Here is a 21,891-nt window from a genome sequence, read left to right as displayed (position 1 = left end):
CATGGTTGTGTTCAGTTGGGTCTCTAAAGCACGACTGTCATGAATGCTCACATTTGCTAGAGTAAATTTCGTCATATAAATAGGCTTACAGCAATTTTATGTAAGTTTTCTGAAGTGCAACTACAATATAGGCTAATGATCAATCGACCTTATTTGATGTGATGGAATATAATTAGTTTTTGTAAATGTCACTACATTTTTAACATACTTAACAGAACCACAATGATTGTTTTTGATATGAGTATTCTAGCCTCTCCACCTTTAAGAAATTCGTATGAAACTAGTTTGTGTTTATGCCGTTACTGTCATTTAACTGGCATATATGCTCATATTTGCAGGAATGAATTGCCTTACATTAACATAGTTATGCTATGGAGGTGCATTTACCGGGAACTCTACTTCATCTAAGTTGTATATTTAAAAAAAAATACATTAAATGGTCTCAACGCGACCCTTTTTCAAACAAGTAAAAAAAAAATGAATTTGATGGTGATTGTCTTCATATTATTAACTAAGCCAAATGTAGTATGGTTGGACAAAGGCCTTTATTGCAAGTATTCTAGCTTAATTGCTGCAATGAATTTCCTAATATTAAGGCAGTTATCCCACGTCAGTTCTGTACAAAAAAATCTGCCACACTAATCAAAAGACCTAAAATGCCATGCAGCATGCAGCATGCAGCAAGGTTGTTCCGGGGCAATTTAGTTGTTATCCATGATCCAGATTTCATGCTTTGAAAGGGTCAAATTGATAAATAAAGTTAATGCGTTCTGCATCCCGGGTTGAGTGATCTTACAGAAGGTGGAGTTTCCCTCCCCATTGAAATTTTGTTTCCATAATAAACGTTTGTTAGAGGGGAAGTTGTGCTATACTATTGTAGGAAATAATTGCTGTCCATTACCACAAAAACAAAATATAAAAAGAAATTACACCAAAAATCAATTTAACATAAACAATGTATATATTCTCCATCAAAGCAAATTTAATCCATAAAATATCAAGTTATTTCATCGAAAATAAATTTTCATAAAATCATGACATTTGAACCACTATTCCTAGCATGTCAAGTCGGTAAATCAACAAAAACGGAGATATGTATGCCTATCCATCCCAACTGTACACCACTATGATATGTTACCTAATAACTTTCGTATGATTTCATTTACTTTGGTTAATATATTCCCAGCCATGTTGGCTGCATGCAATGCTCATTCAAACGTTTGATCTTTGTTGTGAATTGATTGCATAATAATTGGACAATTGAAGATGACATGGTAATCACAATCAGTTATACTTATTATTCTGTCAATGAGTGAGGATTCACAGTTTGCACCATTTCCTGCTACTCTCTACAAGTTTGACGGAAAAATATAATTGATGAAATATGACTCAGGTTACGAATTAATTTAGGTTTCATATTTTCCTCAATAAATAAAGGTGATGCATCTTCTAAAGTTCTGCTGAATTTGCACTAGGAAATCAAATGTTACATAATAACAATATGTATATAAGGTTTTACTGGATGCTAATGGCATGCTCCATATTTATCATAAAATAACACTGTTAGCTGGTTGCAGGGCAAGAAGCACAGAATTTTAAACTTAAACATGAACAAGACTACATTTATGGTAGGTTGGAGTAAAGTTTTGAAGGGTGGTATGTACTGTGCAAATAATTGATGACTGGAAGGCCCCAAATCTGCCATTTATTAATTGCGGTTCTCGGCAGCTCAAGTAACGTTAGGAAGGCATCAATGCCACCGATTGACCAATAGAGGATTTGGTATCGTGGAGTGCAAATTTGCTTTGAGCAAATCTGCAGTAATGGTCAGGTTCAATGATGTTATGTTATGTAGGTATCATAATAAACAATAACCCTGGGCTACAAAACTCAGACCTTGTAGCCACCTGTTTCAATATCTGTATGTAGCATGATTACCTCACTGGTTGGGAAAGAGCTTTGTATGTGCCAGTCAATAGAATTCTTTCACAACTTGCAAAATCACAAGCACATCACAGGTAGCCTACATGTAATTGTATTTTTTTCTGCTACATGCACATGATGCAGGTTAACAGTACATACTATATTCATGTTGAAATACAAACATGCAAAGATATCTCTTTATGTTGTAAGTCTGAAATGATACTGGACCATTGGACAACTTCAACACGCTCAATGGACAGAAAACCACCTACTGCTGATGCAATAAAAGGCTTTGAAGTGAAATGCTGATACTTTCAAGAGATGCTCTGCAATGTATGTAAATACAGCTGGTGCTTATTTTGACTGCCTCTGCACTAATGTCCATTTTATGTATACAAGAAGAAGTAACAATCCATTGGAAGGTACATTGGGCCATGCACCACTCTCAACCTGGTGAGCAAAATAGTTAATCTGTGCAGGCAATGGCAGAATGCAAAGGTTTTGTAAAATGTATGCATATTTATCTCAAAGCCTTTGTATCTAGGTATTGACCTCACACTGTCTTTGACCCCATGAACATCTGTGGAGACTTACTCACCATAGGGTACCTAAGAAAGACTTTTGAAGTTCAAGCAACATTTCCTGCTGAGATGTAGCATTTTTAAATTTTTCAGACTTTGACCTCAAATGAATTTGATCTCTATGAAAAACAATTATTTATTCAATTAGTGCTACCTACATATTAAGTTTGGAGTTAAAGTAACTTTCCCATTTTGAGATTTGGACTAGCTGAGGCACTCTTTGTCTCGACACCCCTCATAAGCAAGTTCCTGCTTGCAGGAGGATCTAATATACATACATACAAACATACACTCTCACACCTACACCACATACCCATTCCATAGGTTCCTTTTTGTGTTCCACAAATAATCAAAGAGGGCAATCTGATCTGCTTTTTTACCATCGAAGGCAGCAGATCACATACCCCTGGGCCTTTTTTTGTCAATTCATATTGAGCTAGTACATTTCAAAATATAATACCTGCATAAAATAATAATAATTATGTTAATAATAATACCTGCAAACTTCAATATTTTTATGTTATGTAGAAACCAGGTATTATTATAACACAAAAATATTGAAGTTTGAATTACTTTCTGAGGTCCATATTGTAGGTTCACATAAAATTTACTGTGTAATTGCATCAGGCATTGCATTGCCTGCACAACTATGGAGCATATCGCTAGCTGTTAGTAATCATGATTGCTGTAAGACAAGCTATCATCATCAGCTTTGTTAAAGGGTATGTGAGCTGAATCGCAAAAGATCAGCAGTTACCAGTAAAAAAACTCTACAAAGGCAGTAAGCTGTACATAGAAGCTTAGCTTAAGACCGCACATCCTTAGCCTGGCAACTGTTGCTATGAAAACTCAGATATCTGTATATAGCCCAACTAGCAAAGGAACTACAAAATCTCATCCTCGCTATGAGAGCAATAAGATAAAAGGAAAAAATAATGAGAAGAAAAGAACAGTCTGCTATAAGTACATTGAGAAGTGCTACAACAGTCAGGTTATACATTTGCATTATTGCTAGGGAAAACTGTATTGATCAGTCTTCCAATGTGTCATCATCACTTAAGAGCAATTCATTAGCTTCAATGTTAAGATATCCTGCTACTGCTAATTGCTCAAACTGTAATGTAGCATTTTCTTCCAATTGTTCATAATAACTCTTCTTGTCATGTAGCAAATATTTTAGGCCCATATTTGCCAGTGATCTACTCCCTTGGTCCAACTTTGATATCTCAGCCTGGATGATAGATTGTTCCCTCTGGTAAAAATGGAGAGTGTTTTTCATCTCTGTTCTGACAATTTCTTCCTCTTCATGGCCTCTGTCACACAGATTCAGAGCATCAATGGCCTTTCTCCGAACGACAAGGGGTATTTCTTGATTATACTGCAAGCAAATACATTATTGATAGGAAATAAAATAACTTTCAACTTTCACTACGTTGGTTCCAATTATTATCCTCAGGAGTCAGGATCCACCCCCCCCCCCCCTGGAGTAAGGTGCCCATTTCATATAAGTAGGTCACTGAGAGCTAACAATGCCTTAACACCTTTTCCAAAGTCACTGTTAGAAAGTGCTCTGACTTTCTTGCATTCCATTAACAACTTGAGTGATGAAACAGTGGTCAAATGCTGAGAAAACACTTTGGTCTATCAGTATATGGGGTATGTAATGGTTCCATGAGCCCCGATATGGAAGGCTCTCAAAATAATGAGATGGTGTGTAGACTTAATAATGTGGATCATGAAATGTACACTGTATATTGAAACAACTACTCACACTGAGTACATCACTACTAATGAGATGGTAGAAGTCACTTGAAGGATCAGCAACCTGAGCAAATGTTACAGATTGCTGAGAGGCAAATTTATTGTTGAATCCACGAATGGAGCTCTTCAATGAACCAGCAGACCTTTTCAGCTGCTTTGCCACTCTCTGTGCAATAGCCTGTCCATCTGTATCATAAAGAAGTAGAGCAATCACTTACACAATAATATATTTTGGTGATTCAATGACAATGTACCTGGGAAAGATTGACACAGTTGAACATCAAACCATTCCCATCTAACAAACTTACTCAGTGTGTTTGTTATTGCCCTAATTAATGAAATATTTTGCAGGTTTAGTGTAAATAGGTTATTCATAATATGCTCTTCAAGATATTCCTGAACTATATTTGTCAACTCATCACCAAATAAAGATATTCCAGTGATGACTTTCCTGTATCCTGTTTAATGCATAGTAAAACCTGTGCAACATGAACAGCCATCACCACATGCATCATATTGTTAGTCACTTTTGTGTTTCCATCGCTGAAACTACATGCATACCGAAGAACAGCTATACAAAGCAATGCAGAGTACCTCAAGTTGCATGTCTTTCAAATAAGTATACGTATCCTCCAAATCAAATAGTATCTTGAAACCTTCCTTACTATGTACTATAAATCAAGCCACATTCTTACTGAGTGCATGTAAAATCATATCGCCCAAGTTGTTGTGTGCTATTGGGTAGGTTATTCATGAATACAAGTTATACAAGTGCAAAGTTTTTACTTTCTAACAGTATCTGATATAAATGCACCAACTGGTAGAATACTTGACATAACACAGATGGAGATACCAGTGTGTACATACCACTATATTTACGTGATATTTCTTTGAGGTAACAGTATTCTACTGCTTGACTTCTCATCTGTTCCTGCATGGCTTTCATGCTTCTGTTCTGCATGTCTCCTGACACATCAAAGTACTCAGGGGATTCTTGAGACCATCGGACTGATATGCCATTCCTCTCTTCTGTTTTTGCTAATGCCTCATGCACCCTGGAGGTAACATCAAAAGTTAGTAAAGAAAAACATACTGAACAAAGTTTATCATGATTTGACTGGTTTTGACATACAGTTATAGAACCACTGATCATGATATGACACTTACATGATATTAGAGATACTCATTACTTACAATTGCTGAAATTGCAATATACTTACTGTCTTATGTGTGAATTTGTTAGCATAATCTGATCTTGGTCTTCACATAGCGCTAGATCCAAACTAAATGAAAGAAATAAAACGAAGAGAATTATGTTCCCTATCTCCCAAGTGTAATGACAGCATTATACACATATAACCAAGTCTGCACCAGTAGAGACAATTATGCCCAATTTAGCGCATAAGGTGCAGAAGAATAAATCACCTGCACAGTGTACTCAATGTGGTACACCTATGTATACTTTAGATTTGCCTGAACTTCCTTTTCAGTCTGTGATATACAAGCACGGTATCGCACACAGACACGCACACGAATGCAAACAAATATGCACACTCACACGGCAGCATGGTTTATACAAAGTTTATGATTTTATTGCAACGAATGAGAGCAAAATGTCATAACATACCACAAAGCGTGATACAGATCCAGATTTTTAACGTAACTTTCTTTCCAAGAAAGATTGATTTCTGAAAAGATGAACGAAAGATACTTTCTCTTTTGGTTGATAAAAGCAATGTTAGCAACAAATGCAGGTACATTCCGTTAAAGGTTACATACAATTTACATACAAGCTCTACCAGCTAAAACATATTACATGTGCAGGAGCTTGCAGGTAAAAAAAAAACAATTTGCATGTAACTTTTGTTTCGTTTTTATGCCCTTTCGAAGATTCCTTCACTTTGAGAAATCTGGCCAAGCAGTATGCATTCCAGGGATACAGTAAAGTAACAATTTAGGGAAAAAATTGTCAATCTTGAAAGATACAGGAGAAAGGAGCCTGGCAGCTGACTCTTATTGTAAAGGATAATGACAAATGAAGTCTTAGGACAATTCATATCAAATAGATTCAGCGTAAGATCAATATATTTTAAAAATGTTTCAATATAAACAAATCTTTTTCAACAGCAAACTGTTTGCTCTGAAGAATAATCTGTCAAGATCAAAACATCAGGCCTAGAATTACTTTTGTTGATATAAAAGGTTTTTTTAGCATTGTTTATCTTATTAGTGGAATCTTGACTGAAATGAAAAAGTATAATACAAAAAGCACAGCAATTATAAAGATCTACCCTCTTCTCCAAGCAACAAGCCCTGAAGTATTGAGAGAATTCATAAACTCACTTTTGGATGTTTTTTGCTTCTTTGCCAAGATTGTTTTTGCTTCCTCACGCCATGAATTAATGGTGTTCATTGTGACAGAAACTATAGGAATAATGTGAAAGAACAAACATGTCATAATTTCACATCTACTTGCCAATATATAGAGAATGCAAAAAGAGCTAGGATGGAAAAAATAAATCTGAAACACCGCTGCAAGAAAAGGCTATTGAAATATTGGAAAACTAGTGGTGCTGTTTTAAGTCATGAAAGACTGTGTTTGATGCTACAATTGTAACTTACATTCTTGACAAATGCGACTTAATTCGCTTTCAGACTGTTTGGTGATATCTTTTGCCTTCTGCAATGACACACAGAGGAAAGTGCCTAAATTTGGAAAAGGAAAAACAAAGAATAGTATAAATATCAATATTATTGAGTGGAATCATTAGCAATTATAATGGCTCACAAGGTCAAGAACCAATAATATAGCAGTATATAGGCCTACCTCACTCAGTGAGAGTTGCAAATTAACTGGGAGGTTAGGGGAGGGGGGAGGGTTAAGGAAGTGTGGTGACTGGTGAGAGAATCTTCCAAAATTTTGTTTCTTAGATTTTGTGCACTTGGGGGGGGGGGGTGGGGAGCAGGTGAGTTATAGCAACTATTCATTTTAAAAGGGGAGGGTTGGAGAGGATGGTATCTGTAGGTGACTTACTACATTGCTTTTTCTTTCCATGGTCCACAGGATTGTCCACACAACAGGGTTCTACAAATGAGAACTTTAATTACTTACCTTAAACCTTCACTATGCAGCTAACCATGCATCACACATTTGCCAATTTTCTGTGATAAAAATGCTTCATTATGCAAATAAACCCAAATACCCCATAAATTGGCAATTAATTAAATAAATTTGGAAACAAGATACTCTATAAATCACCATTTGTGACCAAATGGCAGGTTCTGATATTGAGTAATGTGTGCATACTTAACTTAAAAGTGATGAAAGTTCGACTTGTACCTGTTCACTTTTCAGCTCTATCAGCTGAAACTTCTAGCTAATGCAGGAATAATCATAGCATGTGTGCAGTAATCAGGGTTGTGGTGATTTTGATTCACTACGGAAAAAATCCTTAGTCTACTTTGCTCCTGATTTTATTTGTGAAATTACCTAATACAAGTATGGTGAATCTTAATGTAAACACTACCAAATTTCTGCTTACATATCCCAGTGCATATAGATGAGATGCCTGTATCCATAATGTATGTCGGCCTACTACCACACAGACTTGTATCCCTACAATGTGTTTGTGGTGCTGGCTGAAACAAAAATCATCACAATATGGTGATCCTTTGCTTTTCTTAGTTATGTCACAAAACAAATTTTAATAAGTAACACATATCAAGACTTAGCCTACAAAACCAATTTCTCTGTAAGTGCTGCAAATCACTCAAATTGCATAATCTTGGAAGTTCATCAATTGTGTATTACTGAAAAAATTGGTTGTGGCACACAGTATTACTTAGCAGAAATGGTCTGTCATATTATTTGAGAAAGTTGCCTTACTGTACTGACTGAGATAGTTGATGCGTATGCACATGGTAGTCTTAACATCAATAACTGATCATGTAAGGCGCATTCATTAAAGTAACTCACTAAGGTTGGCAAGTTTGCTTGCAGAATAATGCAACAGTGCATCGCTTAGAAGATCGATCCTGTGTGATTGGGTCATCTCTTTGGTGATATGAGAGAACTTTCTCAGAAATGACCATAAACGTTCCATACACTCCCCGTCCGTTAGGCCAAATGCCTTCTTCCATCTTGTGCTATACGACATCTACACCACCAAAAAACAACGGAAAATGCTGATTATTATTCATTTACAGCAAAATTCACAAATCTCTATTAGTCAAGTAAAGGTCTGGTGTATTGGCCCTTAATATAGCATGCCAGCACTGAATAAGTCATTACTCGCCACATCATCTGATGTGCTTGATCTACCAACCAATGAACACATTGCTTTAAAGCCAACACACATGTTCTCTGTACAAAAAGCATCTAAGCAGAATGCAAGCAGAGCAAACTGTACAGGCTGTCTAGCCTGTGAGGTCACTTACGAATGATGTTATGCAAAAGCAGATTTTTTTTTCAAAATATAACATGCACTGACAAGGTGATATGGGAGCACTGAAGTTGATAGATCAACAAAATGAATTAAGACCAAAACTTGATTTACAAATTTCTGCAAATGCCCCAACTCCCAGCGGACTAACGAATAATGCAAAACATGTGCTCTATTTATACTTCTAGTACACTAGATTTTTTCTTATCAACATTCTGTGATTTGAATCCACCAAAACCAATATAATACTGGTACCTACTTTAGGCTCATAGTCACATGCACAATTTGAAAACTGTAATGGTCTCCAATTGACTCAAAGCACACACATTCACCTGCACCCAAGCACACACACACACCCAATAAAAAAAGTATGTGTACATACATACTCATACAACTACCTCAGTTATAAAACTAGGTGGCATATGACACTTGCAAGCCTGTTCTGAAAAATGTATAGTAAACCAGAAATGCTGTATGAGAGGAAGCAGACAATTTGTCAGAAGCGTGCATGTGTTTACCTGGCAATGAAGTTTATGTCCATATGCATGAAATACAGGCAGTGCCATATCAAAACCTCCCAATTCCGGCATATTCTTCTGTGGACAAAGAACAACTGTTGATGTTTTTAAATTCAAAATATAAATTGATAATTCTTACCAAATGTCATTGTTCATCTATTGCAATTGTGGAGAAGCATATTTTGTGTTTTCACAAAATGGCTGATGACTCTTACTGAAAGTGAACTTTGACCTTAGCTTCCTGAGCACTAGTAATGCCCCTATTGTGGTGATCACTGTGATACATTTTCACGACAGAATGCAGGAATAGTAGCATTCTATTTGTAGTTATTGACATACGGATAGGCAGACGTACAGACATGGTGGATAGACAGACAGATGGGCAGACTGACTGTCAGAAAGATCTATAGACAGATAGTTTCAGATAGATGGATCTGAAATTGGGCGATGTCTACGTCGGATACTAGTGTTAGCTAAGAATGTGACGCATATTTTCCTCCTACATGAAATTCAATTAATACAACAATGTGCCACAACGCATTAAAGGAATAAGATTTAGAATTCACTCTGAAACCTAGATTAACTCTACATTGTGAATCTGTTTCCAATGGTAAGGAAAATACATTACGTATTGGGCATATTGTATTCCACATACATACAGGTGTTAGAGGTTCGCACCTTAATGTGTCCTTCGAATTTGCACGCAATATCATAAATGACATGATAGTGCAATGTACTGCCACCAACCAACTTCTTTAACAGTAGTGCCGGGTATGCATACCTGCAAAAGGAAAAATGACCTAAAAGTGTTACCATGGAAAAAGCTGCTAGTATACCTTTCAATTCTTGTGCCCTCTTAGGACTTGAGAGAAAATTCTAATTGTTAGTTCAAGGCTTTAATAGGATGATCCTTATCTAGAATAACTGTGGAAAGTACAGAGCTCATATCATACCATGGCAAGTCTATTAATTAATACAAGACTGCTTTTGCAATATAGGGTGCTAAATTTAGGCCAATAATGCAGATCTTCAAGTACTGATATAATCTAAATCTGCAGATACCAGTGATTAGCTATGTATGACCAAGTGATCATGGTAGGCTGTATACCTACGTTCACAATGTGTACGTTCAGTAATATATAATAGGGAATCACCTGTGCATGTACTTGTGAGAGTGCTTATGTTGCGAAAATAGAAGTGCTAACTGCAAGTCGATTGTTTTCCCAATTCGCACACATAACATCATTCATCTAATAGATGCGCTCAAAAAATGGTGCTTTGAGTGAGAAACTGGTGAATATTTTAAACTAGATTTGTACAAGCAGAAAACTTTCAAATGGGGACAAGTTTCACTTGGTTAGAAAGAGAAATAAGAACTATGAGGACAATGTATCAAAATCTTCCATCAGAAAATGCTTTAAATTGTTCACTAGAATTATCCATTCCCTTTTCATGCTTGGGATGAGTAAATAGAAGAGCATGATCAGAAGCAATCTATGCTACACCAATTTCTCAGACATACCAAATATACAGCAGTTTGATATCTGTGCAACCACAATGGCCAAGTTACACCACATCAACATATATGGTGTGTAAAGAGTACAGAAACCAATTACATACAATTTAACACGCAGCGTATGGAGGGCATACACTTTTCGATTCATGTGCAGGCTTCTATAGGATGACAAGATCATTGAATGCATTAATTCGATTGTGGATACTCAGTGTGCTTTGCACCTCTGATGCATCTTATCATCACTAAGAAAAGATGTTTACATCTCTAAAAGGATATAGTAGTTGGGTCTGAAGAAAAGCATAGTCTTCAAATAAAAAAAGGGCAAAGAACAGCAGTTCAGTACTTCATTCAGGAATGCTCACGACAACCACCAGCATATCTCATTGTGTTCATGTGATGAATAACCTTCAAGAGTTACTACAAACAATGCACTAGTTTCTGAAGTATGCAAACTAAATTTCATCCCTGATAGTCAAAGAGTTCTTGCAAGTCGAGTTTGACATGCAAATGTGCCAAATAGGTTTGAAGTTTTGGTTTACATCACTTGAACTTTACTTACTGTATGTCATCATAAATCAAAGCAACACAAACATTATGCATTTGTACTATGCCTACTAATCCATTTCATCAGACCTATCGTCAAGGAAGTGTTTGTGGCACAGAGCCCATGAAAAGATATTTCAGTAATTATATTCCTTTGTTTAAGATACAATAACTTATGGAATAAGATTATGTGAGAAATAACAATTTTAATAAATTTGATTTGTTTATTTTTTTACATCTGAATTAAATTTCTCACTCAGAGTAAATTATATACTTTTGAGAGAACTTGAGTTACAATCATAGCACAACTTGATATACTCACCGTTCACCATGGCGCATGCTTAAGAAAAGGCGAGGAATACCATGTCTACATGCACAGCCGAATACACCCTTTGATGACAAGTTTGCGGATTTGTTCTTTGAGCGAATTGTATTGGCTGCCTGGAAGTTGCTACAATCCTAGAGATATGACACAAAATACAACACTATGTACATCAAAGGAGATTGCACATTTCAAATGTGGCTAAAATGAATGTACTTGAATAATGTCTCAAGAAGTTCAATATTTTTGAAACAACTGAAAACAAGAGAACACAAAAGAGGATAGACTCGAGTGCACCAACTGTGCAAAACTGAGAGACATACTTGTTACATAGATTGCAAGTGTAGGAATGCAAAGATAACAATTATAGCCATTTGAGGGCAATAACTCTGTTTAGTTAGATAAACACCCCCCCCCCCCTCCTTTTGTCCGAAATGATTTGGTTGCCTGCAAAAGCTGTACCATTTGAGCTGATCAGAGTTGCAGATATATGGTAGATTTCAGATGAGAGAATTTTATGTATATTTTTTCTTCAATGAATACAAATAATGTGTTTCAACAAGAGAAAAGCTCAAACTTCTCATTTTGGACACAAAAAACCCAGACCTGAGTTAGGTCAGGAAGACAAACATTATTGTTTAAGAATGTGAGCTTATCATTGGATACTACATCATTAACTGATCATATTTATCTGAACTTTGAACTAGGCAAAAAGAAAATACTTGAACTTTCAAAGTCTTTGTTTTCCAAGTGTGTAGGTCTCCTACCATAGTGTCTTCTTTGTTCACTTCATCAGATTGGTAGCTGTCTACAAAAGAATGAACTTCTTTATCATCAAGGAAGTACCTTGTAGAATGCTTCGGTGGCTGTGAACTTGTGCCTGAGTTGCTCTTTCTGACAAGACCAAAATTGGCATCAAAACTGACAAAAATGTTCCCCTCTTCCTATTAGGGGAGTAGAAAAAAGGAAAAAGAAAGATTACCATAAACTGTAAATGAAATTGACACATGTCATTCTGCATGTAAATAGTGGTGGGATCAACATAAAACCACATGTTTACAGACACAAACCTCTTGATAAAGATGGCAAGACAAACAAGATTGATGAGGGATTATGTATTGTAATAGGCTTTAATCCACGCTATTCTGTCCTCTCAAGGGACGTGATATAAATATTACTATCTGCTTATAATATTTTCAGGATTCCACTTGTTAAGTGTGCAAACAAAGCATCATTTAAATTTGGAGAGAGTGCAACAAATCTACTTTTCATGCTTGATTTAAAATGAAATGGTTCATGTATGTTTATTCCAACACTGTAACTTCATATGCTTTCATGATAATATATTATTTCTTGTTACTTTTTTAATATTAGCAATGAAGGCAAAAATTAAAGCAACACTTTGCATTTGTTGCAATTTTCCACTTTTTTGACATGTCCATAGAGGTTTTTACATATATCACTCACAAAACAGCAAACTAAGATATTTGCCAAGTTTTTCCCTGCAAGTTGCATTAATTGGCGAGTAATTAAGGACATTTGCGGATAATGAGAAAAGTGTATAACGACAAAATCCACATTTAAAATTAATCGCATGCAGTTCCCCCAAAAACCTGCTAGTTTGAATTCAACCAATCAGAGATGCAGGTTTAGTTATGAGCCGTTGCTAAAAATAGATTCAAACGTTGCATTGGTACAACCAGGGAGTTGTTATGGAACTCCCTGGTACAATTGCCCAACGGAAAAAATCTTTGAGAAATCAAAGTTGAAAGTTGTAAATTTTTTGACTTTCTATGCCACCATTTGAAGTAAGATTTGAATAGATAAGTTAGTTATGTATGTCGTTATTGCATCGTGGAGTCAATGAGGTTGAGAAAGTTCATAGAAAAGGACGCAAAATGCTGCTTTAAGACACCCTGTGATATGTTAAGAAGTATTCTCCAATGTGTGATGGACAATTAGTGATGGACTTCAGCATTGGTTCTCCTGGTGTTAGCATGAAATATCTTTGAATGAGCTGTCACAAATATTTAGAGCATGCAATAAATATTCCAACTAAAAATTCCACTGTAGAGAAATTGAAATTTGCACTACAGGAGCATTCTATGCAATAATCATAACTACAAACTTTATAGAAAAGCAGAATACCCTAACAATTTAATTTTTTTGAGCTGTAGCAAATTTATAGCTACATTTTTGCCCAAAATTGACAGCTGAGAATCCAATAATTTATAGATAACAGGGGGGGGGGGGGTGGGCAAGTGAATCCTCAAGATACAAAATGATGCAAAATGTTTAATATTAAAGTACTTAAATATTTGCAAACATTTCTTTGTATTCCTATTCTTAGATCAGGAACGGCATCGTCATCCCCTGTGCTGCCAATAATTGAAGGATTCCTGTAATGCAATTATAACTTACCAGTAGCAAACCTTTGTATAAATTGAATGCAAGTGTTAAGTAATTTATATGATTAAATTTAGGTTTCACATTACCTTTGGACAAGCGGGACAAGATGTTCCATCATCTATATCAAGACCCTCTCCTTGTAGGTGGCTGATCAAAAAGTAAAAGTGACGGAATTCTTCAAAGGTCTCATCTGTTAAGGTGCGATACAGGTAGGATATCTGAAAATTCAAATGTTAGTCGGATACAATTTTTGCTTGTAAATGAAGATATAGGAGATGTGCTAACTTAATGACTGTAAAGCAAGCAGCACATACCTGTTGGTCAAAAAACTCCTACATCAATGCCTGCATGTTACATACCAGAATATCCATGAAAATCAAAGCTAAGATATGTATTTCCTTTTGGCTGTTTAAACTGTGTAAAAAACAACTTTTTATTTAAAAAGCGAGCCATCTTAAGTATTAAATAAGACATTTGTGAGATGCGGTGGAGTGCCCTATGTGTGCTCAACTTCAAATGGTTACTCACTGATAAAACAATATCGTATTGTTTCCTGTGAACATCAATGTGCAGTCAGTATTACGACATGTTAAATTCTGATTCTATTACCTAAAATTCTTACCAACAAATTTTTTTCAAGACCCACATCTAGGGGGACACAACAAGCTGCAAAGTTAACTTGACACTCACATCGTTATCTGCTATTCCATGTAGCCACTTCAATGATTGGCATATAGACTTAAGAGAAGATTGGGTCTCCAGTAGAAATGTTGCAATCCATTTTAGCAAGCAGATACTTATTGCACAAGTTGGATTCCTCGGACTGGATGGCCAATAACCACATCTCACAAGACTCTCTGTATCATTTGTGCAATGGCAAAAAGTCACTTGAATAGAAAAAGCCATTCCTGCAATGGTTAAAGGGAAAAGGGAGGCATGCTTAAAGGCATTGAAGACTCGTGCACAAAGAAACATCTCATGCCGGTCATCTTACCTAGTTTCGAATGAAGTGTAACAGAAGCGTTTTAGGCACCACCATCAATCCCAGAAAATACACACACAGTTTGCTACCGTAGGTACTGTAATTAGACACTTGTGCACAGTCTTTACATGCAGCTACAGTCAATACCCACAACACAGTGTACATAGCAGCGATGGACATCTCAGGGCTAGATTAAAGATAACAAGGTATCACGTTTCATTACTGTCTGCATTTTGTAGCGGCACGAAAAAAAATTCACTTGCAAGCAACAGAAAGTTTACTTTTTCTGATGGCAGCGGTTTCAGGCGTGTCTTCAATGCCTTTAATCAACAGATCACCAAACCCTTGTGTTTGATATCTATTAGGTTTCCTTAATGCAGGGGAGAGCGATGAAGGCAAAATCATACCAAGTAATTATCGTGGTTCCCTTTCTTGAGAAATTGTAATGACTTATGGCATTATTATTAAAGGCTGCATAAGAACATCATCAATTTCAATCGACAGTGAATTCTGATTCCAATACACAAGAGCAAAGAGGCACATATAGATTACAACTAGGCCTATACACACTGAAGAGGAGACTCAACAAACACAAAGGAGATCACAATGGTTATAAATAGTTTCTTTGCAATCTTCAAATAGAGAATAATTTCATAGTTTGTTTGCTTCTGAGCAAAAATTTATACAAAAGCTCAACCTTTTTATCCTGAATATATCTAAGCTAACCCCTTATTAATAGAAACAATTTTATGTGTATAGCATGTGTATATAATCCCATGCAGTATCATCATACCCATTTTAGAGAAATTCTGGTTGTCACATTTTTGCAACTACTGTACACTTCAACATATGTGACCAAATGTAGTAGGGCGTGGTTAATATGGAGAAACATTGCAATAAATCCACCCGCAAAGTATGATGATAATGAATTACTCCCTCGTGTGGTTATCCCACACAATAAAGAGTCACAAACCCATATCCGTACATCACAATAATGCAACATGGCATTATCAGTTGAATGGCACAAAGAAGCATATCACAGCATGGTATTAAACAGTGTATGTATTCCACTATGGGGTGTAATAATTCTTACCATGTTTGTCAAATAACCTCATCGACTTCAAATATTTCTTGTTACAACTGTGTTGTGAGGCATTGAGCTCTCTGCAGAAGTTAAAAGTTGAGCGGTATCCATTCTGTGAGCATTAAACATAAAAAGCAAAAAGATAGTGTTATGCTCATCACTTACGGTAAAGGTCCCAAAAAGTTTGGTCAAATAAAAGCAATTTTCATTTCTTGAAGATTTTCATAATACTGTGCAGCAGGGTCCTTTTTAATCTCTCCAGAAGGTAGTTTTAATTAAGAATCTTGAAAATTTGTGTACTACCCCAACTTTGAAGAATGCCAAAACATCTCATTGTATTACAAGGGTGGTGTAGAAAGTTTATGATGCTCCATATGTGCAACATTCCTTGTAAATGGTTTTTTGATGTTGGGGGGGGGGGGTGCAGATGGGAGGTGTCTTGAGCAAGAGAGGTTGCCTTGCACAGACTGTTGCATTAAATAACATGTCTTTTTATTATCTTGGATCTTAGAGTAATGTCTCTGTCTGCCATGCTCATTATACTTTTTTATCGGAATATAGGGCACCAGATTTGTAGGCCCCAAAGCAGACTCCATGAAAAATGGTGTACCAGGTGTGGGTGTCATATATATTCCTCTTCCTGTACATGATATTACATTAATAGGTTGGATATCATTGAAATTAATCTACAGGCAGCCTTCTACGAGACTTGCATGCATTGAAGTAGGTTACACTAAACTTTTTCTGTTTAAATTAACACAGTTAGTCACTATTTATCCAAATTTACCAGAAATGATCAACCAGTAGCGAATAGGTCTCTTCAATGCCCCTCTCCCGACCCCTTCCCTGCATGTTATTGTGTTACATAAAGCTCAGCCTAGTAGAGTACAGTGTGGTATTATATAAGGTTATGATCGATACAAGCATGAAAATCAATTGTCCTAACCTGCAGTTTAATCTAAGTAGGAACTTCACAGAACATCATAGTTTTTTACACAGTATGACAAAATGTGTTACATTCATAATTCATAAAAGATCATATTGTAATAGGTGCATGAGAATCAGAATTTGTAGCTTCATTGAGTGTACTGTTTTAATTCATCCATGCCACTACCCATTACAGTACCCTAGAAATGTAACCATGCAAGAACACTAGAAATTGGCATATACTGTAAGTTCCTATTCAGAAACCAAAAGCTAGGAGGAACTACTGTTAGTGAAAGCCGTGATTTCCATACTGTAAATCCCACCTTGGGATCATTCAGTAGAAGCTACCAAAAGAAATCATGAGTAACCATTTTGTAAATTTGCAGCATTGATGTATACTACTGTTTTCAATATCTCTTTCAGAACAGCTATCTCTTGGAGCCAAATGCCAATGCAGAAAAATTAGTCACGGGTCAAATTATATATTCATTATAAGGTTATGAGTTTGGGCATGAAATAATGATAACCCGTACTTGACAGGACATACAGTACATGTGCAAGTACTGTAATTACAGATCACAGCGCACAGACCAAAAAAACTACTTTATTGTGATCCAATTTCAGGAATTGGCATCGCAGTGCCAACCCCTAAACATGGCGCTAAAGAACAAAGCCACATATTCTCATTATTTTTTTTTACTTTGTGTGAATATAATATATAATTGGTTTTGAAGTTACTTGTGTGTAGTTTGGTAATCTTCAACTAGAGCATTGGCTACCTCAATCTGGACGGGCTGGTGTAAAATATGCTCTCTGAACACACAAAAATGGCTTTTACCTTAAACTGTACTAAATGGTGGAACTGTACATTCTCTCTGTGACTTTCTACCGCACACTCCCCGCAGAAGATAGGTCTTGAGGTGCAGTCTTCACACATTACTGGTTCTGAAATTACAGTGTTGCAGGAATCACACATGTTGGAGCTTGGGGCAACTGACTCAATGAAAGCCTTGGTAAGCTTGGAACGAAGTGCCTGCCAAGCATTTGCAGCTTCTCTCTTCCTGTTTCTCCAGCCATCAGATGATTGTGATGATGATGATGCTGACAGAGTACGAATACTGAGTTCTCCTGTGAGAGGGCTTGGATCACCTTGATGGAGCTCCTCGGTAGCAGGTGGATATGGGTATGTCTCCCCAGCAAATAAACTGCTCTCAGGGTATGTCCTAGTCAAAGGGCCACTCCTCTCCATCTGTTGACTACATCTTGTGTACTCAAATGGGGACCTCGTCTGGGTCAGGTCGTCGTTTACCTTTGTATGGAAAAACTTTAATTTTTGTTTTTTCATTGGTGGCTTCGGAGGCATGATACTCTGTGAAAAGATGATGACAAGTATTTTTACATCTTTTTTTACAAAAATTATTGCCACATGCAAGCTTGAATGACTTATTGTAATTTGGCAAAAAACACAGGCATTATTTTAGAGCTTTAGAGAGTCACTTCTAGGTTCAGAGGGATGCTGAGTAACCAACGTAACATTTTATCGAAGTGGTGAGTAAGCACGACTTTCTATACAAATTTGATGTGAGAAAGCTTCTCCTCTGTTGCACAATATAACAGCTGTGAAAATATGTGAGTCATTTAACTACAATGTTTCCTAGGTAAAGTTTCAAGATATAAAAGATATAATTTCTATGCATGATGCAATGGTTATGTACACTAATTAGCGATTTGTCAAATCTTCCCTTGAGGTATCATGTTTACAATGTTTTCACAATTTAACCACTGTTGACCCAAATGATCTCTGATCTTCACTACAGCTCAAAAAATAATAGGCATCTGGTACTCAATTGGGTGGTACACTTCATATCGCATATGTGATTTCTCCAAGCTTCACTTCTTGTCAGATGCTAATAGAACTTGACTACCTGAAATTAATGCCATCTGCCCTTTAACTAATTAAACTAAAAACATAGATTTCAAAAGTTTAATCCTATATATATAGTGGTATGTGGAACATGATCTGCCCTGCTCTGTGCCTATAAATTCCTGGGCAATATCCTTGCAATATCCACACTGGTGAGCTGTCTCTGAATAGTCTTGAGTTGTGAGACCACGTGATACATTTGTCTTGTTTATCAAACTGGATGGATAAAAGATCCATGGTGCAAATAAAAGCACATCAGTTATCAAATAAAATTTATTCAACAATTTAGAAAGTGTAATATTTTATAAAAAGAGAGATTTTAGTGTGGAAATGATCTAAAATAGATATTCAAATGATGCCCTTTGTGAAATCCATACGTAATGATGTATGCAGGCAGGTTTCCACAGCAGACAACATGCTGTTCCCTAGCAATTATGAACATCTAGCCTAATATACTACCTAAACTATTGTTGAATATTATAAGACTACTCAGGTGTCTTCCATTGGTGGAAAGCTTACATTGTCCAACTAAGTACTGCTAGCTAGGATGCCATGACAAACATGGAACAGTTAGATTTTTCAGATAGTGGTAATAGAAGAGCATTGACCTAAGCCTAATATCACACAGCAGCAGGGAACAAACTGTTTATGAAAAGAAGCTTGGCACTATAGTTGTACGTGGACCAATGTCACACTGAAATGTCATTTCTACACTACCCTTCTTGTGGGCCTATACTGTACTGAAGTACATTACAATTACTGCACCGTCGGATATTGGGAAATAACAACTGTGCCGCCATGGGATATGTCACATGACTCTCCATGCAGGGTATGTGCACACCCACTGGCTAACAGATTTGGTTTTTCAACTGTCTGGTTACCAGCAACTACATGTAATCACCAAATGTGATAATCACACATACTGTAAACAAATTAGCAGTGACATTCAATTAGTTGCATACAGATTGAGAAGCTGAAGAATTATCACCCCTTTGAAAACTAGCTAGAGCAGACATTTCTTAAGGGGCAAATTTCATCTTCCAATGCACAGAAGACCTATCTTAGACTTAGCAAGTTAGACTAAATAATATAAGACTAGATAATGTACAAAGAATTAAACACCGTACACAGCAATACTTGTGTTGAAAACTGCACCACCTTGACTGAATTATTGGCATTTGCAAAAAAAGAAAACAGCGCTATGTAGGACACACCTTTAATGTCTTTGACAGGCTTTCAGTTAGGTTTATCACAAATAGTGGCCATTTTTGTTTCCTAGCATTATACAATTTCCAGGGTAGCTGTTAATATATTTATGCCTATGCGAGAAGGAGAAAAGCTCCTCGTCAATCTAGCACCAAACTCAAAAGAAAAAAATCCTATTTCCTCTGCCGTAATTGCATTCAATTTTACCCCTGCAAATTACATACGAGTGTTCCATAGTTGTTTCTCATGCATTTAGTATATATAGTTTACAGCTCAGCTCAAACCAAAAGGTTATACTTTGCAGTGACAAGGTATTAACGATTGCATCAAGTACCTGTTTTTGCCGAGACTTAAGGGCAAGGACCGACAATTTGGTGCTACATTGCTTAAAAGTGATTCACCTTCTCGTACATACTGTAGGCCTGTCTGTCAGTTTAGTGACCGTTTAGGCCTAACATAAATGTCACAAAAATACCTATGGTTTCTTCAACTACACACCCTTTAGGAATTAGGGTCAAAAGGGGTACTTACCACTTAGAAAAGTGCATACCTTTCCGCCATTTTAGCACCATGGCGGTAAAGCACTTTTCTATGATGGCGGTAAGACTAAGAGTAGGCCTACATAACTGTGGTTAGGGGTAACGTTAGTATGTAGGCTAGGAATAACAAGGAATGGATTGTTAGGATGGGGTAAAGATGGGCTAGGGAACAAGAAATTCCCAGAATTATGTCCCCAAATAGGTCTTCTAGAATCTGTCAATTTTTATTTTAATTCAATTACTTCAACCAACCATTGAACATTTGAAGACGGTGTACCTCTCCTTCCATGCGATTTAAAGTAGGTTTCACCGGAAACACCGCCTCCTTCAAGTTCGATCATGCTGGAAAGTCAGCAGCTAGCACCATTAGCAAAAGTCGAAGGACTGCAGTACCACACCAAGACCAAGGTACATTCCTGTACACCAGGGTAAAGTACTTCCTAAAATGTACGTTTCCGCCCTAGGCAGTGCCATGGTGGAAATGCTCGAATCCTATGGCGGAAATGTATGGCAGCATGTACCTAGGCTATGGCGGAATAGCACTAGATCAAGATTCGGGTTAAATACTTCTAAAGTTTACTTTTGTTATGGTAAAGGTACCTGGCATAGAGGCTGTACGACTTTAATAACATAGTGGGTCTTGTGTTAAATTCTGGCCATCAAACACTCCAGCATTTGCAAAAACAAACGGGTATACTGTACTAGCCTAGTAGTAGTAGTAGTACCTGCCGAGTCATTATGCTGGAAAACTATTGTATTACTGTTACTAGGCTAGGCCTAATTTAGAAGTGAATCTGTTTTGTATCTATTTGAGACTTGCACACACTCACCAGTCCGTGAAGAAGGTTTCAATTAAATGGATTTACCAAAACGATTGGAGAAAAGTTAAGATACCTTCTGAATCTCGTATGCAGTTTAAAATAACCGCTGCCGCAGTGTGTCGGCTACGTGTTGTGCCAGAGCCGACAATGCACTCCGTAGTCCGAACGGCTAGGGAGTAGTCTTCGTTACCCAGCCGCCGCGCATTTTCAGCTTTCGGGCTCGTAGTTCAACGTGTAACAGCTTTGCAGTAGTTACTGTGCCACCTGTAACACATGTTACCGTGTTACGAACACAGCACAGTAGTTACTGATGCACGGTGGTGGAACATGAACAGTAGTTACTGTACTAGCTATGAGTATCGGGTGACATAAAGGCCAGACATCGCTCTTTAT

General features: G+C 36.8%; 2 protein-coding genes across 6 annotated transcripts in view; both read right to left on the bottom strand.

The window, feature by feature from the left end:
- Nucleotides 1-21,891, bottom strand: part of LOC139979642 (sodium- and chloride-dependent glycine transporter 1-like) — a 76,971-nt gene that overhangs the window by 33,482 nt on the left and 21,598 nt on the right. The gene's annotated exons all lie outside the window — the stretch shown is intronic.
- On the bottom strand, nt 939-21,859 carry LOC139979635 (uncharacterized). 4 transcript variants are annotated; one of them, XM_071990633.1, is made up of 17 exons: nt 20,930-21,859; nt 17,847-18,377; nt 16,091-16,193; nt 14,706-14,923; nt 14,102-14,233; nt 12,374-12,550; nt 11,607-11,743; nt 9,904-10,006; nt 9,226-9,303; nt 8,242-8,422; nt 6,888-6,971; nt 6,609-6,689; nt 5,893-5,953; nt 5,486-5,548; nt 5,133-5,320; nt 4,276-4,451; nt 939-3,882 (listed from the first exon to the last, which is right to left on the bottom strand). In XM_071990633.1, the coding sequence occupies exons 1-17, from the start codon at nt 20,930-20,932 to the stop codon at nt 3,535-3,537; spliced, it is 2,664 nt and encodes an 887-aa protein (XP_071846734.1). In that variant the 5' UTR covers nt 20,933-21,859; the 3' UTR covers nt 939-3,534. The 4 variants fall into 4 exon arrangements, with proteins under 4 accessions (XP_071846734.1, XP_071846737.1, XP_071846735.1 ...); XM_071990636.1 differs by having other exon boundaries at nt 14,706-14,872; XM_071990634.1 differs by having other exon boundaries at nt 21,508-21,859.

Source organism: Apostichopus japonicus, chromosome 14 (genome assembly GCF_037975245.1).
Source record: "Apostichopus japonicus isolate 1M-3 chromosome 14, ASM3797524v1, whole genome shotgun sequence".
In the NCBI taxonomy this organism is placed as follows: Eukaryota; Metazoa; Echinodermata; class Holothuroidea; order Aspidochirotida; family Stichopodidae; genus Apostichopus; species Apostichopus japonicus.
This window is presented reverse-complemented; position numbering and strand designations above follow the sequence as displayed.

Excerpts from the sequence above, each read along its gene's own strand:
- LOC139979635 (XM_071990633.1), bottom strand. Across the intron at positions 12,551-14,101 it reads CTTGTCCCGCTTGTCCAAAG|GAAGAGGGGAACATTTTTGT; the intron begins GTAATGTGAAAC and ends CTCCCCTAATAG. Across the intron at positions 6,690-6,887 it reads AAGTCGCATTTGTCAAGAAT|TTTCTGTCACAATGAACACC; the intron begins GTAAGTTACAAT and ends TTATTCCTATAG.